Source organism: Polypterus senegalus, chromosome 10, assembly GCF_016835505.1.
Source record: "Polypterus senegalus isolate Bchr_013 chromosome 10, ASM1683550v1, whole genome shotgun sequence".
Classification (NCBI taxonomy): domain Eukaryota; kingdom Metazoa; phylum Chordata; class Cladistia; order Polypteriformes; family Polypteridae; genus Polypterus; species Polypterus senegalus.
In genome coordinates this window covers 164802418-164817438 of record NC_053163.1, presented here as the reverse complement: position 1 = coordinate 164817438, position 15021 = coordinate 164802418, and the positions used below count along the sequence as shown (strand labels likewise).

General features: G+C 47.0%; 1 protein-coding gene across 1 annotated transcript in view; it reads left to right on the top strand.

The window, feature by feature from the left end:
* faf1 (Fas (TNFRSF6) associated factor 1) overlaps nucleotides 1-15021 on the top strand; it is a 218093-nt gene that overhangs the window by 135696 nt on the left and 67376 nt on the right. Inside the window, exons 9-12 of the mRNA XM_039767268.1 lie at nucleotides 4413-4508; nucleotides 4592-4715; nucleotides 7061-7124; nucleotides 8733-8814. Of these exons, the coding sequence (XP_039623202.1) occupies nucleotides 4413-4508; nucleotides 4592-4715; nucleotides 7061-7124; nucleotides 8733-8814 (366 nt within the window). The remainder of the gene's footprint in view (nucleotides 1-4412; nucleotides 4509-4591; nucleotides 4716-7060; nucleotides 7125-8732; nucleotides 8815-15021) is intronic.

Here is a 15021-nt window from a genome sequence, read left to right as displayed (position 1 = left end):
GGGGGTCCTAGCAGGGTATACCTAATAAAGTGGCCAGCATGTCTATAACTAACTATATGGTTGTGAGACATGGACGCTATCCAGTGACCTGAGACTCCTTTGGTACTGTGTCTGTCCGGACAATCGAATGAGGCACATGACCTGCATTGTGAGGGAGCGTCAGTTACGGCACTGCGGCCATGTGGTGCGTTTCCCCTGAGGGTGGTCAGCTCGTAGGATCCTCATTGTTGGGGACCCGAGTGACTGGACCAGGACAAGGGGTCACCCACATAACACCTGGCTGCGGCAGATAGAGGGTCATTTCCGGAGAACAGGACTGGACCGCATGTCTGTCTGGGGGGTTGCTAACCGGGATCCTGAGTTGTTTTGTCGTGTAGTGGGGGTGGCAACGCGCTGTACCAGTGCACGCTCCCCAACCTGACTTGACTTACGTGTGTGTATATATATATATATATATATATATATATATATATATACACATGTAGACCACTTTGTGGAGGTCTGACAGTAATGAGTGTTCTCCTGTTGATCGGTGTCAACAAAGCCGCATAAAGTCCACTGAGATCCAATGTTATCAAACTTACTTCAGCTGCTATACCTGCCTGATATCGTGCTGGTGCCACCCAAACAGCTCCGACCCATTGATGGCAACGACTCCACTGCACCTCTGAAGGTGTCCTCTGGTATCTGCCGCCTTTGTCGTGACTCACGTGGGTTGTACGTCTTGCTCTGCGAGACCAGAGGATGTCGGATTAGCACCGCTTTGCATTTCTGAAGTATCGTGTCACTCAGCCAATAAGAGGCCGGGAGGCGGAGCCAGTGCCGTGTGAAGCATTTCCAGGTACGACAAGTTGAGCCACACGAGACTTCAGAGAGATGTTTGCGAAGTCCACAACACCCACGTTCCTCGTCCCTTGCAGTTTCGTGAGAAGGTTTGTGTTCGGACTCGGCAGAAGTCGGAGAAAACTTTGAATCAAAGAGGCCAGGAGATGAAGCTGAGGTAACGATGTGCGAGGGTCACACACGGAAAACATGAATCAAACATCGAAAAAACCGTCACAGGGTAAGTTTGGTATTTTCATACCAAAGTCAAACTTTTTTTCTGCCACGTGAAATTGTGTTTCAGATTCCAGCATTTTCTATAAATTGTTAAAAAATTGTTAGAGCCAAACTTTAATTTGATCCAAACTCGGATAAGGAGGAAGTGCCTGGTGGCTTTGATAACATCAAATGTCATACATTTCCTGGGAATTCTGAGGAATCCCCAAGGCAACGTTTGACGTGAAAACCTTGTAAAATGGAGATGTTTGCAAGAAATCAAATTCCTGTAGGTCAAAGACCCCCAGTCCAAACAAACTCTAGAAGATGCCAATCATAGCCCTTGGCAGTTCCACAAGAGTGCTCATTGGTTCAGCTTTGTCAGGTCGAGTCAACGGCTGATTGAACAGAGTCGTGGTGGACATCAGACTACACGACCGCTGCTCACAGGACTGTAGTGCCACTCACGAAGATTCGCCAAGTGAAGTCCGTGACTGAAAGTCAATGGAAGAGTCGTGGAAGCTGACGGGATTTGTCTTCTCGTTGCTCTGTGCACATTATCCGGCTGGAATGGCTGACATGTAACTGTGTCCATCATAGTGGGCTGCATTCAGGGGAGCATTTACTTATCTGCTTCTCCAGTAACTTCAAGCCAGTCAGACATTCTGGGAAAACGTAACCGGGAATAAGGAGCGTGTTGAAAGAATGGCAGCGCCATCCCATTAATGTCCACAGAGTCTTCGTCTGGTTCTTCCTCGCCCTGTGACCGGCCTGCCGGTGCTCCACTTTGGGGACAGCACCTGTGCCGGGCGCTCCGTGTGAATGGCGAGCATTTCGGGCTTGGGGGGCAGGGCGGTGAAATTCCCTTCCCCTTTTTAGCGCTTGCGGAGCGCTGAGGTATTTTAACTGGCATGTTAATAACGGTTCAGGGACCTTTGTGTTGTAGACATTCCAAAATGGGTTCCCACCAGGAATTCGGCAGTAAACCCACAGTGGGAATCCTGAAGTAAAGTCACAGTGGGGAGGCCGACTTAAATTCCTCTGATTATTTCCTGTTAGATGCAGGGGGAAAAAGAAGGTTTTTGATCATCAGTGTCATGTCGGTCATCATTGTCCTCCGAGGTTCAGTTATTTTCCACCAGGGAGCTTTTTTTAACCCTGCATCGCTGATCCACTGAAAATATTATTCAGCCTTCCTGTTTTATGGTCTGTGAAGAATTCCGAGGGACATAATGAGCCGGACCAGGGTGTCCTGTTGGTTGTTTTGGTGCTCTGCACTCTCCTCCTTTATTGAATTTCATTTTCTTTACGGCACCATTTTTTGTCACATAGCACTCTATCCCCGGGTTTGTTTTATGTCCCTTCTCCTCTTTAGTTGGCTCCTACCACACTTTTGTTGCAGACTTGTCCTTTACTGCTTTCAAAGCCTAATGTGGCGTCTTTATTGTTCCGAGTGCACCCTTCCCTTTTCTTATACAGTGCAGCTCCTCTCCACGACTCATTATTATGGATTCACTTCTCTCCCAATGCCCAGTCCACCCTACAGGACGGCACTCAGTCCCCCGAAGGGTTTCTGTTGCCCCGCCTCTGCCATTTGTTGGCCCCTCCCATATTTTCTTTAATCATCTGTTTTACTTTTTCTTCTAGTGCCCCTGTGCCACATATAGTGCCAGTTTCTGTTGCCCAGGTCTAGTATGGCAGGATCCGCTTCCATCTCAGCTGACCCACTAAGTGACACTGAGGAAGTTGCTGAACTGGACTGCATTCCACATTACCAGTGCAGTTTACAAGGAAAACTATGTATCTAATCCTGCCAACTGTGCTATCTATCTATATATCTGTCTGTCTGTCTGATCCTGCCAACTTGTCTGTCTATCTATCTATCTATCTATCTGTTATATAGTGCCTTTCATATCTATCTATCTGTTATATAGTGCCTTTTATATCTATCTATCTCTCTATCTATCTTTCTCTCTATATATCTATCTATCTATCTCTCTATCTGTTATATAGTACCTTTCATATCTATCTATCTATCTGTCTGTCTGTCTGTCTGTCTGTCTGTCGATGTTATGTCTACCTACCTCTGTTTGAGGCTGGAGGTGCACAGCAGTCTGGACTGACAGTCTTGAAACATGAGGGCGACAGAGCCTCTCCGTGTCACTGCTGGTCCAGGCAGATTGGTGAGGTCATCACCGGAGCTTCATGCACTGTATTTATGTTCTATCTGACCCTACCAAGATGGCTGACAGAGCTGTTTAAGGCGCTTTATGAAACTGTATGATCTGTCTGTCTGTGTCTGTCTATGTCTATTTTTATAGTGCCTTTCACATCTATCTAGCTATATATGGGTATGTCTTTCACATCTGTTTCTCAGACAGTCATATAGTGCCTTTCATGTCTGTCTATTACATACTACATTATCTGTCTGTGTGTCTATTATGTAGTGTCTTTAAGTGAGAAGTCAAGCAAAATGACCCCTTTTATTGGCTAACTAAAAAGATTATAATATATAAGCTTTGTCTATCCGTGTGTCTCTTATGTAGTGCCTTTTACACCTGTTTATCAGTGTATTGTATAGTGCCTTTCACACCTGCCAATTGTATATTGTTTTATGTGATCTACTAGCCCCGGTATCTCTTGAGCACGTGTAACAGATGCATTTTCAATTATTTAACATGGCTTGCCTCACCCACATGCGCCTTTCCTCGGTATCCTCGTGTGTCCTGACTGGTGTCCCCCTAAAGCATACATCTGGGGCTCTGTCATTTCGAGGCGCCTTGCTCACCTCCTGTCCGCCATTATGCTTTCCTGTCTTTGGAGGTGACTCTGCGCCCTACGCCTTTACGCCTCCTCGGGTGTCTCGCACTTCCTCTTTCGATGAGGTCACCAAAGACAAACTGGCCAATCAGATTGCCCGTAGGCACCGGGTTACACACACACACACACACACACAGAGACCTTGGTGTTTCACTATATAGCAGATCTGTCTGTCTGTTTTGTAAGTAGACACATTTGAAAGGCGCTATATGACCTCTCTATTATTTAGTGCCTTTCAGATGTGTCTATCTATTGTATTGTGCCTTTCTTCATTTGCTCCACAGACGGACTTCCCCTCCATTTCATGGACTTCTTGTTTTGCTGGTGTTGACATTAAAGTGCATTTCTTATATTCACTTGCCTTATCTCATACCTACATACATTCATACCTAGTACAACGACTGAATCCGGACCCTCTGAAGCTGCTCCCTGTTTAAGGACCACTAGGGGGCCAACTTTAAAATAACCTGTGACAGCTTTTATCTTCCAGGCGACGCTTCAGGGCGACCCAAGTGACAAGTTAGGCTCACCTGCACTCCGTTGTTTCTTTCCAGATCACCCTGGCCGAGTCGGGGATCAGCCACCCCTGCCACCACCTCAGTGTTTGCCGAAGGTCATCGCCGGCCCACACGCGAGAGCAGTCCGAGGAGGTACGGTTGGGGCTGCCGGCCACGTCTGGGGGTCTACTGGAACGGCTTTCCCCCTACCCACTTGTTGCTCTTTCTCTCTGCAGTGCTCAGACGTTCACATGGTGAGCGACAGCGAAGGGGACGACTTTGAAGACGCGTCAGAGTTTGGGGTGGATGAATCGGAGATATTCGGAATGGGCTGCACGGGAACCCGGAAGTCACCGATGAGTGAGTGCGCTTCTTGCTTCTCCCCTGCCGTGTGCGGCCCACCTTGCTGCTCCAGCTGGTGGGGGCTTTTTCACCTTGAGTGGCCACCCTGGGTGGTGTGAAGTGGTCAAAGAGAGAAGCCGCTCAGTCGCTTGCCGGCAGGCGGTTAGTAAAAATAAACAGGCGGGTTGGCCGAGCAGAGCCGTGTGTGCTGTGTCATGTGTGGTCGCAGAGATGACGGTGGGTCAGGTCGGGTCCGAGATGGTCGCGGAGATTATGGAGTTCAGCCCAAGATAAATAAATGGCAGGCTTTGTGGGGGCCTCGTTTGGTCGAGAGCGGGGGTCTTCAATGTTAATCAGGAGTTGTTAAGACACTGGAAAATGAAAAAGAAAATACACACCGGCGGACCCCCTCGTGGCGCTCTCACCCTTCCAGCTTTGCCACTTAGCACGTATTTATTGTTCTAATTGCTTTTTAATATCAGCCTTTATGTTTTGTTTTTGTTTATTAATCTCACTTTCAGTGTCTTTTATTGTTCTTCTTTTCTTCTCAAAGCCCTCATTATCTCTCAATTCCTGGAGGGGTCTGTGCTGCAGGACCCCCAGAGCTCCACTCAGCGGCCAATCGGATTGCAGTGAATGGGAAGCTTCAGAGGCGTGGAGTGACGGGTTTGTGTCGCGCCGTTTCGCTTTGGCAGGATTTACCGTTAAGTGTCTTTTTGGAGGTGACGCACTTTACGGAGATGAAGTTCAGCACGCGAGTTTGGAATACGAAGGCAGCTCAGTGTTATTGGAGGTCTGCAATTTGATTGGCTCGTCAGTGGAGCCGAGCTCTAGGGGTCCCATCCATCCATCCGTGTCCAGGTCATGGGGGGCAGTAGTCTCAGCAAGGATACCCAGACCTCCCTTTTCCATGCCAACTTCTCCAGGAGATCTGAGGCGTTATAGATATAAACTCAACTGCGTGTGCAGGATCTCCTCCCAGGTGGTTATGTCTGAGACACCTCAATGGAGGCCTTTTGATACGGAGGAGCAGCGTCTCAACGTTTAGCTCGTCCCAAATGTCCGCTCCTCACCCAAACTCTAAGACTGAGCTCGGACGTCCCGCCAGTGAAGCTCATTTCTGCCTCTTGTATCTGCGGTCGAGTTTTGTTAGTCGCTGCCCCCATCTGGTGACCTCTGGTGAGGACAAATATGTAGATCATCCTGTTAAATCGAGAGCTTTGACCTTGGGCCTTTCGTATGCAACTCTGCATCACCGCCACTCTGCTCCACCTGTTGATCTCTCGGCCCCCTTCTTCTTCCCTCGCTCGGTAATAAGACCCCAATCTACTTAAACTCCTCCCTATACAGCTGTGGAGGTCAAATCGTTTGTCCCGTTGTGGATGTCGGCCCCATCTACGTATCTGCAGGGGTCCTGCAGCCCTGGGCTGAGCATTCGCCTCACCCAGCCGGTGATGCAGCCAATGAAAATGGAGAGCCAGCTGGCGAGAACAGGTGGAGGAAAGTGAGAAGAAGTGGAAGAGTGAGGGTGTGCCGCCTTGACCAAGTTGTGCCCCCTTCAGGTCATCGGTTATGGTTGCGCCAACAAATTTAAAGGGGCTCTTCCTCTCCACGGCATCCGCTCTGCCACTCTGTGACCATCTCCTTGGCTTTGCTGACATTAAGGGACTGTTGCTGTCCTCACACCTCTGAGTCGGCAGGCATTTCTGGTAATAACATGGTGGAGTAGGCTCGAACCTCACACTCTTTGGGTCGCGTATGACCGTCAGTCGAGCTCGGAGTGAATGACTTGTGCGTACGATGCTGGTGTTGTGTGGTTGACCTCTCGCCTTGGTGTTTGCGCTTTGTTTTACGACTCTCCGCGTATCAGTCGGCCTGTGCTCACCCATCCACTGCTCCCATGTCAGGCCTGGCGCGTGCCTGTGACCCGGAACCCAATTACATGGGCATGGTAGCTGTCACCTCCAGCTCTGGGGTCACGTTGCGTATGTCATGTCATAAGCTCTCAGTCAAGGCCCAGTGCTATGCGAGTGTTTGTGTGACAGACAGCATATATAGAGAAACAAAATGTGTTTTACATATAGAGCATTTATATACTATGTTTATATGTTTTTTTAATCAGATGTTCAAACTTTCAGAGACATTGCATTTATTCGACTGATGATTGTGTAATAGTAATAATACATTTTATTTATATAGCTCCTTTCCCGTGCTCAAGGTGCTCATATAATGTGACTGACACTAAAATAAATTGGTGACACCTGTGTCCTTCCCTCAACGGCTTGGCTGACCACACAGGCGCCTCCATCTGCCTGACTCGCTGATCTCACACATTCTCCTCTTCCTTCTGATCTTTTATTTAGTGCCCGACAATGTTGAAAACGAAGGGGACGCCTTACTGCACTTTACTGCGGAGTTTTCCTCAAGGTAAGCTGTGCGTCTCCACTCCTTCTGGTCCAGAATTGAATTAAAGAGGGGACTTCAGCGCCCCCTGTGGTAGTATGAAGTAAGATCAGCAGCTCAAACCGTGTACATTTGACTCTGTCGCTGTTATCACTTCTTGTCTTTTGTTGATTGATTGATTGATTTGTCTCTATGGTTCCTCTACATTTTGAGTTTTGTGTGACATAAATAGGGAGAGAAGAAGGGCAAAAATGACACCATGTTGTTTTGTCTGCATCTGTAATTATAAAAGTAGAAAAAATGCGGTCCCCCCAAGATCAAGATTGCAGCCCCACTAGTTTGTGAGCACCACATGGTCTTGGCACTTAGCAGATGCTGGGTTCTCATTCTTCTTCTTCCTGCCATGTAAGCGGCTTCCATAATATGCTTCACACTCAGCAGATGTTGCTGCCCTTCTTGTTCTCCCTGCTGTGTCACCTTCTCAATCATGTCAGGAAATGCAGTTTGCCGTAAGAAAGACACAAGCCCTGGTAACTTTTTAACAATTCCATCTATCCATCCATTATTCATCCCGCTATATCCTTACTACAGGGTCACGGGGGGTCTGCTGGTGCCAATCCCAGCCAACACAGGGCGCAAGGCAGAAAACAAACCCCGGGCAGGGCGCCCGCCCACCGCAGTTATAACAATTCTGACATGTAAAATCTTAACAGGCAACAAGAAAGGTAACGTAGTCCATCTGACATGAGACACCAAAGGAGATCTCGATATGCCATTTAAATGTTAACCGTTTCCAGTTAGAATCGCTTTTGCTATGACAATTAAATCACAGGGACAAACATCTGAAAAAGTCAGTTTATTGATTAGAGAGAAAGAAACGAAATTCACTCACGGGCAGTTAGTTATACGTGGCGTTGTCACGATGAAAGTCCAAACACAGAATCAAATGCGATATTGACGACAAGTTAATTCCAAATATTGTTTTTACTCAAGTTTGACGGTAAAAGTGTACGTTTTTAAAGTATTTGCGTGTTAATTTCAAAGCCAAACAGAACGAAAACGTATGACTCAATGAATAACTCTTAACGCAACATGAGACGTAATTTACGTTCAATTTATTACGTTTTACTCTATTTTACTCTGGTTAATTACTCGCTGTAATGTCAAATAGTTAGTTCTATTATGCGTATGTAACACTTCCCATGAAAATAACAATCTGTTTAAATTGTACATCCGCATCCCCATACGTGAGCTGCAGAAACACAAAGAGGCTAGCGGGTAGCGTGGTGAGCGAAGTGAACAGGGGGCAGAGCCCCCTCGTGTGTGTGTGTGTATAGCGCGAGAGAGTGGGCAGGAGGGGAAATGAGGTCATGGAAAGTGGCATCAGCAGGAGGTGGGATCTCGAAGCCTGGAACCAGAAGTGACGTCGTGAGGACCGGAAGTGATCGTCAACTTGAAGGGTCATCGGATGTGTTATATAATCAACAGGAAGAGTTAGAGGGCAGTGCCAACCCCCTGGTCCGGCAGGAGCGGGCACTTTTTCTTTTTGAGTCTCCTAGACACACGTGTGTGACAGACGCCATCCTAATGGCAATACCCGTTCTCATCTCTCCATCTGTTTGTGTCCTGCAGGTATGGAGACTGCCACCCCGTGTTCTTCATCGGCTCTCTCGAAGCCGCTTTTCAGGAAGCCTTCTACGGGAAAGCCCGGGATGTAAGTACCTGCGGCGTGTTTTGTGCGATTTTTTTTTTTTTTAAACTAAGTGCACCCTTGACATACCAGTAAGCAGACGTGGCTGTGCTGCGGCCGCCATTACCTCCCTTAGTGCAGTTTGGGTTTCTTTCTCTTCTTTTCCGGTTTATTCCCAATTCTGATGGCCCCCACTGTTTTTGCTCCGTCTCCATCCTTTATTCCAGTTTTCTAATATTTTGCTGCCTGAGATGCTCCTTGTCGTCACTTTCTTTTGTTGAGGTCTCCCCAAACGGCTCCAGTCCTCCCCAGAACTCTTCCTGCAAGCCCACCGATGAACAAAGTAATGTTTGGGGGGGCACATTAGATACATGCAGGCAGCGGCTCCAATTTTCATCAAGTTTTCTGGCCTGACCTCTCTTCTGCCCCAGCAGCCCCCCAGCACCGGTAATTTCAGATCTCATTCGGTGTGAAGTGGGGATTTGAGTAAAACAGTAAATAAAAAGATTGTTCTAAAGCTCCCATGCCGCCCCTCGGTGAACTCTGCCGCTCATTAAGTGTTTATTGCTGTGGACAGGTTCTTGAAGGATTTTGCAAAGCCCCCTCAATGGCTGTCCAGCTAATCACTTAGTAAAACAGTACATTTGATGAAGTGTTTCTGCTGAAGAGTCTCTCAATCCCTCTTAATGAAAATGCTGAGGGGCTGCTGAGCCGAGAGATCAGCCTCTCATCCCGGGCCTCTTCAGAGTGAGCCGAGTGTCAGCGCGCTCTTGACACCCGATCCCTGCTTGTTCAGATGATGAGGGTTATCAAAATTCATGACGGGCCCCGGCCGCCAGTTGCCATTCCCCCAGGGTTCTTCCTTCCTTCCTTTCACTTGTCGCTTTTGTGCGGCTGCAGCCTGAGGCTCATCATTGCCAGTCCACCGACGCAGTCAGGGCGCTGCCCCTCCAAAGGCACTGGTGACCACTTTGCTCGGTTCAGATGAGCTTCGGTAAACACCGGAGGTTTTCAGGCCGCTTGTCCCTGCCTCGTAGCACCTCTCCGGCCCCCCGAACAACGAAGCAGTCTCATTCATTTGAGGAAATCGGCGACGCCAAAGGGAGGAGAAACAGCAGCAGAATGTGGAGTGCCGCCTCCAGAAAGGTGGCACAGGCTGGCATTTTATACCTGTAGCTGCGCCTCTTCCAGGTTCGTAAACGTCCCAGTCAGCGAGGCAGGGTCTGCGTAACTAAAGAAAAGCCACAGCTTTAAAAACTTTAGTGAAAGTTCAAAGGAGGACAAATCACCCAAAAACAAAGCTCTTACACAAAGTAAAGGCTGAAAAAAAAATGGCACGGCGCCCCCTTCCTAGGCAGAGTGGTGGCTCTGAGGCTAGGGATCTGCACTGGCAATCAGTAAACGCCAAAAGGGACTCTACTCTGTTGGGCCCTTAACCTGCAATTGCTGAGCGCTTTGAGAAGTGAAAAAAGCGTTATATAAATGCAAAGAATTATTATTATTATTAGTCTCCTCCGTCTCTGCGTATTTTATGAAGTGCAGTGTCACAGAAAGGGGAAAGAGTGGGCACACCAGGCAGTTAGTTTTCAAATCAGGACCCTCTTTATCCAAGGATCAAAGTTTGTGTGGCTAAGGATCTGCGCTGCTATCTGGAAGGTTGCTGATTCAAATCCCGTTACTCCATTGGGCCCCTGAACTGACCTGAAAACTGCTTCAGGGGCTGCAGTGCAATGGCTGACCCTGCACTCGGACCACCAGAGGGTCATACAAAAAGACAACACAGTGTACCAAATAAAAAAAACAAAAAACAAAAACAGTGTGAGAAAGTAATTGCCCCCCGTAGTTTCAATAAGAGGGTGCAGCAGGTTTAGTAGTCGTAATGAAACGCTTCCTGTAATTTGGCTTCACTCCGTCATGTTGCTGAGATAGACGGATGTTTCCTTATTTTTTTCCCCCAAAGGGAAATTAAAACTTTATAGAAGAGTAAGAAAAATATACCTAGTATAATAAACTCACATAAAAACATCTGGCCTGCTGCTGTCAGTGACCATCCTGTAGGTCTTATGAGGCTCAAATTCCTGTTTTATGTTCTTTGTCTTCATTTTTGATTATTTTGTCTTCGTTCATTTTATTTATTTGCACTATTCTCTGTTTTTTCTTATTAGTTTATGTAAAATGTTATTTTTTATGTTACGTTATTTTTTTCTGTGTTGTCATACCTCAGCCAGGGGGTTCCTATTCACGTCTGACATCTCTTTTGTTCGCTCTTGATTCTTCTATTTATGTTAATTATGTGCCCCATTCGTTACTTTTTGATTTAATCGCCTGTGTTATGTCCCATGCGTTTTGTGGGTGGTTCCCCAAGAGGCGGGGCCACCTGCCAGTCACCACCAGGAACTAAAGCCAGAGGGTCTCCCACAGCCCCTGTGGTGCTTTTTTGTGAATTCTGTATGCTTTGCGGTTACTGGGTTACTTGATGTTTCGCTTGGAATTTCGACTATTCTTGAAATATCGTAGTGGGACTTTGGGTTGTAATGGATTGCTTTATTGTTTTAGGAAAATCCCATTGCCTTTGTGCTCCATGGAGCTTCATTGTTATTGAATGATTACTTTGACGTAATCGCGACTTCGTGGCGGGAGAGTAAAGTAAGACGGGGGCTTTGGAGCCGTGCGTGATCAGCTTTGGTACGGTCACTGAGGTCCGAAAGCTGGTATTGATAGCGAAAGTCACAATTTTAGGACCAAACCTACACTCGCGTGCACAGTTAGTTAACTCTGCAGTTTGCTTGTTCATTCATTTGGTCTTTCGTCCATCCTTGTGTCTATTTGTCCTATTTATTCATCTGTTTTGTTTGTCCTTTCGCTTATCCTGTCGTTCATCAGGCCATTTGTCTGTCCGTTTGCTTGTCCTCCTAGTTCACCTGTTTGGTCATTTTTCCAGTGTCCCATTGTTCACACTTTCGTTCATCCATTTGTTTGTACCTTCAGCCGTCTGTCCACCCATTTGTTTCTCCTTTCATTGGTTTGTTTGTTTGTCCTTTCATTTGCTTATTCATTCGTATGTCTGTCTGTCCTTTTTGTTCATTTTTCCATTGTCCAGTTGTTTATCCTTTCATTTGTCTGTTTGGTTGTCCTCTTGTCTGTTCTTTACCCTTTGTATGTCCTTCTGTTGGTTCATTCATCCTTCTGTTCATTTGTCCATTTGTGTGTCTGTTTGTCCATTTAGCCATCCAGTAGCTTGTCCATTTGTTCGATTCTCCTTTTGTTTGACCTTTTGTCCGTTCCTCCGTCCATCTGTTTGTTTGTCTGTGCGCCCGTTCATTTGTCCATCTGTCTGCTTGTCTGTCAGTTTAGTCATCCAGTCGTTAGTCTTTTCGTTCATCTCTTCATTTGTTCGTCCCACCATTTGTCTTTTTCGTTTGTTCAGTCATTCGTACGTTTGCACAGTCCAACATTCCCACTTTCCTTTTGTTTTTTTGTTTCTTTTGGCCTTACTATCTGTCATCTGTCTGGCTGTCACCTCTTGCACACACTTGAGCTGCCACTGCGGCCCGCAGCCATTTGCTTTTTCTGCGGCTCTGACGTCGCACTACGTGACTGGTGGTCACAGGTACCCCAAATTGCTGAGATCAGGTAAATGAAGGCCACGACTGAAAGTCAGGCCATGTCCAGGTAGTGTAAGACATCGCTCAATGCGTTGATGGCCGTAGTCTGCTTAACTTCAGTGTGTCTGAGAGTCCATCCTGTTTGTCACCTCTGTGTCCGGGTGAGATGAACGAGTGCTCCTGTGTCATGAGGGCGGTGAAATAATATTAGGAGAAAAATAAATAACAATGCTTTAGAAACCAATTGTTGTACGTTGAAAATAGCTTTGGCATAACCTCAGAAACTGACTGGGCAGCTAGCCTGGGGGAATACGGGTGGGCTGAGATGAGAGTTTAGCCGGGAGGGGATGGGTTAGGATGAGTCTCTGAGCCTGCGCAAGTCGGGGTTACGTCTTAGAAATAGCATAAATTAGCATAATTCTTTTTTTTTTGTAAAAACTTGATTGCTATGTATTGATTGTAATAAAATTAATAAATAAATAAATAAATAAATAAATAAAAAAAAAAAAAAAAAAAAGAAATGTAACCGAGGGATAAGGTGTGAGGACCTGCACTTTAATATCAAACCAAAAGACGGACTTAACAAGGCAACTCGTCCTCCTTCTCTGCCATTTTCCATCCTTTCCAGGCCATCGGCGTCGCCATCCCATTCAGAGACGAATAAGACTGAGAACCGCCTGGTAGCCCATTGCCAGGTTGCGTTAATGTTATTTCACCGACGCTTATCTCTTGGGCCTGTTCTCTATAATACGTGACGTGTAACCTTTTATCCTGCCTGTTCTGGTGCTCTCTTGTGTTGCCTGAGGTCATTGTCATAAAGGGTAGTCAGGCCCTTGGGGACATTTTAGTCCAGTCTACATTATTACGAGTGTTAAAGGCAGAATGGGGCCACTGCAGGACCCTACCACGACCAGACATCCTGTTGGGACCCTAATATGACATCTCCAAGACAAAGACATCAGTCAGTCCGTTTGTAACTTTCATCTAACGGAAAAAAGAGCAGAGAAACGAGAAAGGCTTGCACAGAACAGGAATAGCAAGACGATCAGTCGACCTGCAAGTACGATACGGCAGATGAAATTATCAGAGAATAATCGACCCCGTTGTAATCTGTACAGTGCCCCTGGGTTGATAGCAGGTTATCCTTTAAAATTTGCATTTGATAAATTAATGAAGATATTGAGAAGTACGATGGATTTTCTTTTAGGACCAAGTTGGCAGAAGAAGCTTGTTTATCCTTCGTTACTCTCAGTGTTCGATTAGAATAACACAATCGATAATATCAGTGCTTCTCGACCCTTTTTGGTGTGTGCCATTGTGACCCACTGAGGGGCTGGGGTCCTCTTGGTGACTCAAGTGGGGTGGGAATCAACCCACTGCCATTATAGACAATAGATGCTCATGACCCAAAGGTGGGACACAGCCCACTCAGTGGTTGAGGTACGCTGACCTACATAGACGCTTTCAGACGTTACTAAAGATGCTGTTTATAGAACTCATTGTTTGTATTTGATATTTGTTATGAATCTTGACATCTCACGAAACTCAAGACAGTGGTAGGCTTCCCACGAGAATCAGACCGGCACTCCACACTCATCTGGACAAAAGTGTGGGCCTCACCTGCCCGACTCAACCTGTTTTGGGACCAGATGCTTGAGTGGCAAGAAAATGGGTGGAGCTTAGTGCTTAAATGACAGAGAGCTGGGTGGGGCTAAATACTTGATTAGCAATATGTGGGGCGGCGGACCTTGATGCTTGAGTGGCAGCTGACAAGGTGAGGCTAAATGTTTGAGTGGTAGCACTGACAGAGCTGGCTATGAGGATTGTCTTGGTCCCCATGGGTCTGGTGACCGTGATGAAAGTGGCTCCATGTTCCTTGACTTTGCAAAAGGTCAGGGGCTGCAAATCGCTGGATCCCAGTTCCTGCACCCTGAATCGTGTCGTTGGACTTGATACTCCAGTACTGGTGGTGCGGTGAAGGAGATCGATCATGTCCTCGTGGGCAGACACTGGAAGTTCTTGCAAAACTGCAGGGTCTACAGAAGTGCCCAGTTTGTGAATTCTGACCACAGACTTGTTGTTGCTACTCTGAGGATCCAGCTGAGGTCCAGTGGGTTACCACCTACTGGGAAAATGAGCCTGGACTTGGCTCTAATTTCTAATGAGCCTGCTCGCAGTTTATGTGAGGAATTTATAGATTTGGGTACGACTGCTGATCCTAACGTGACAAGACCCTGAAGGTTGCTGAGGGTGGTGTTGGTGTTTCCAGAAGGAGGTGTTTCATCTCACAGGGCACCCTGGATATCATCGAGAGGAGTCGCAGCACATGGCTCAATGGCAACTCTGGTCTGTACCGGGAACGTAGAAGGACGGCTCTGAGGGCAGATAAGGTGGCGTTTCTTAGGGGAGTCTGTGAGCAGGTGACACACCATCTGTGGTCCAGTGACCCCCGTCCTGCTTACAGTGGAATCAAAGTATTACGCACATCCGAATCTGATCCTCGGAGAGTCGCAGTCAGGGCAGCTGATGGAACTGTCCTTACAGATGACACTGCAGTTGTGACCCGCTGGGCTGGCTACTCCAAACAGTTGTTCAAAGCTGATCCTCCAGCTAGGACGTTGGGTAT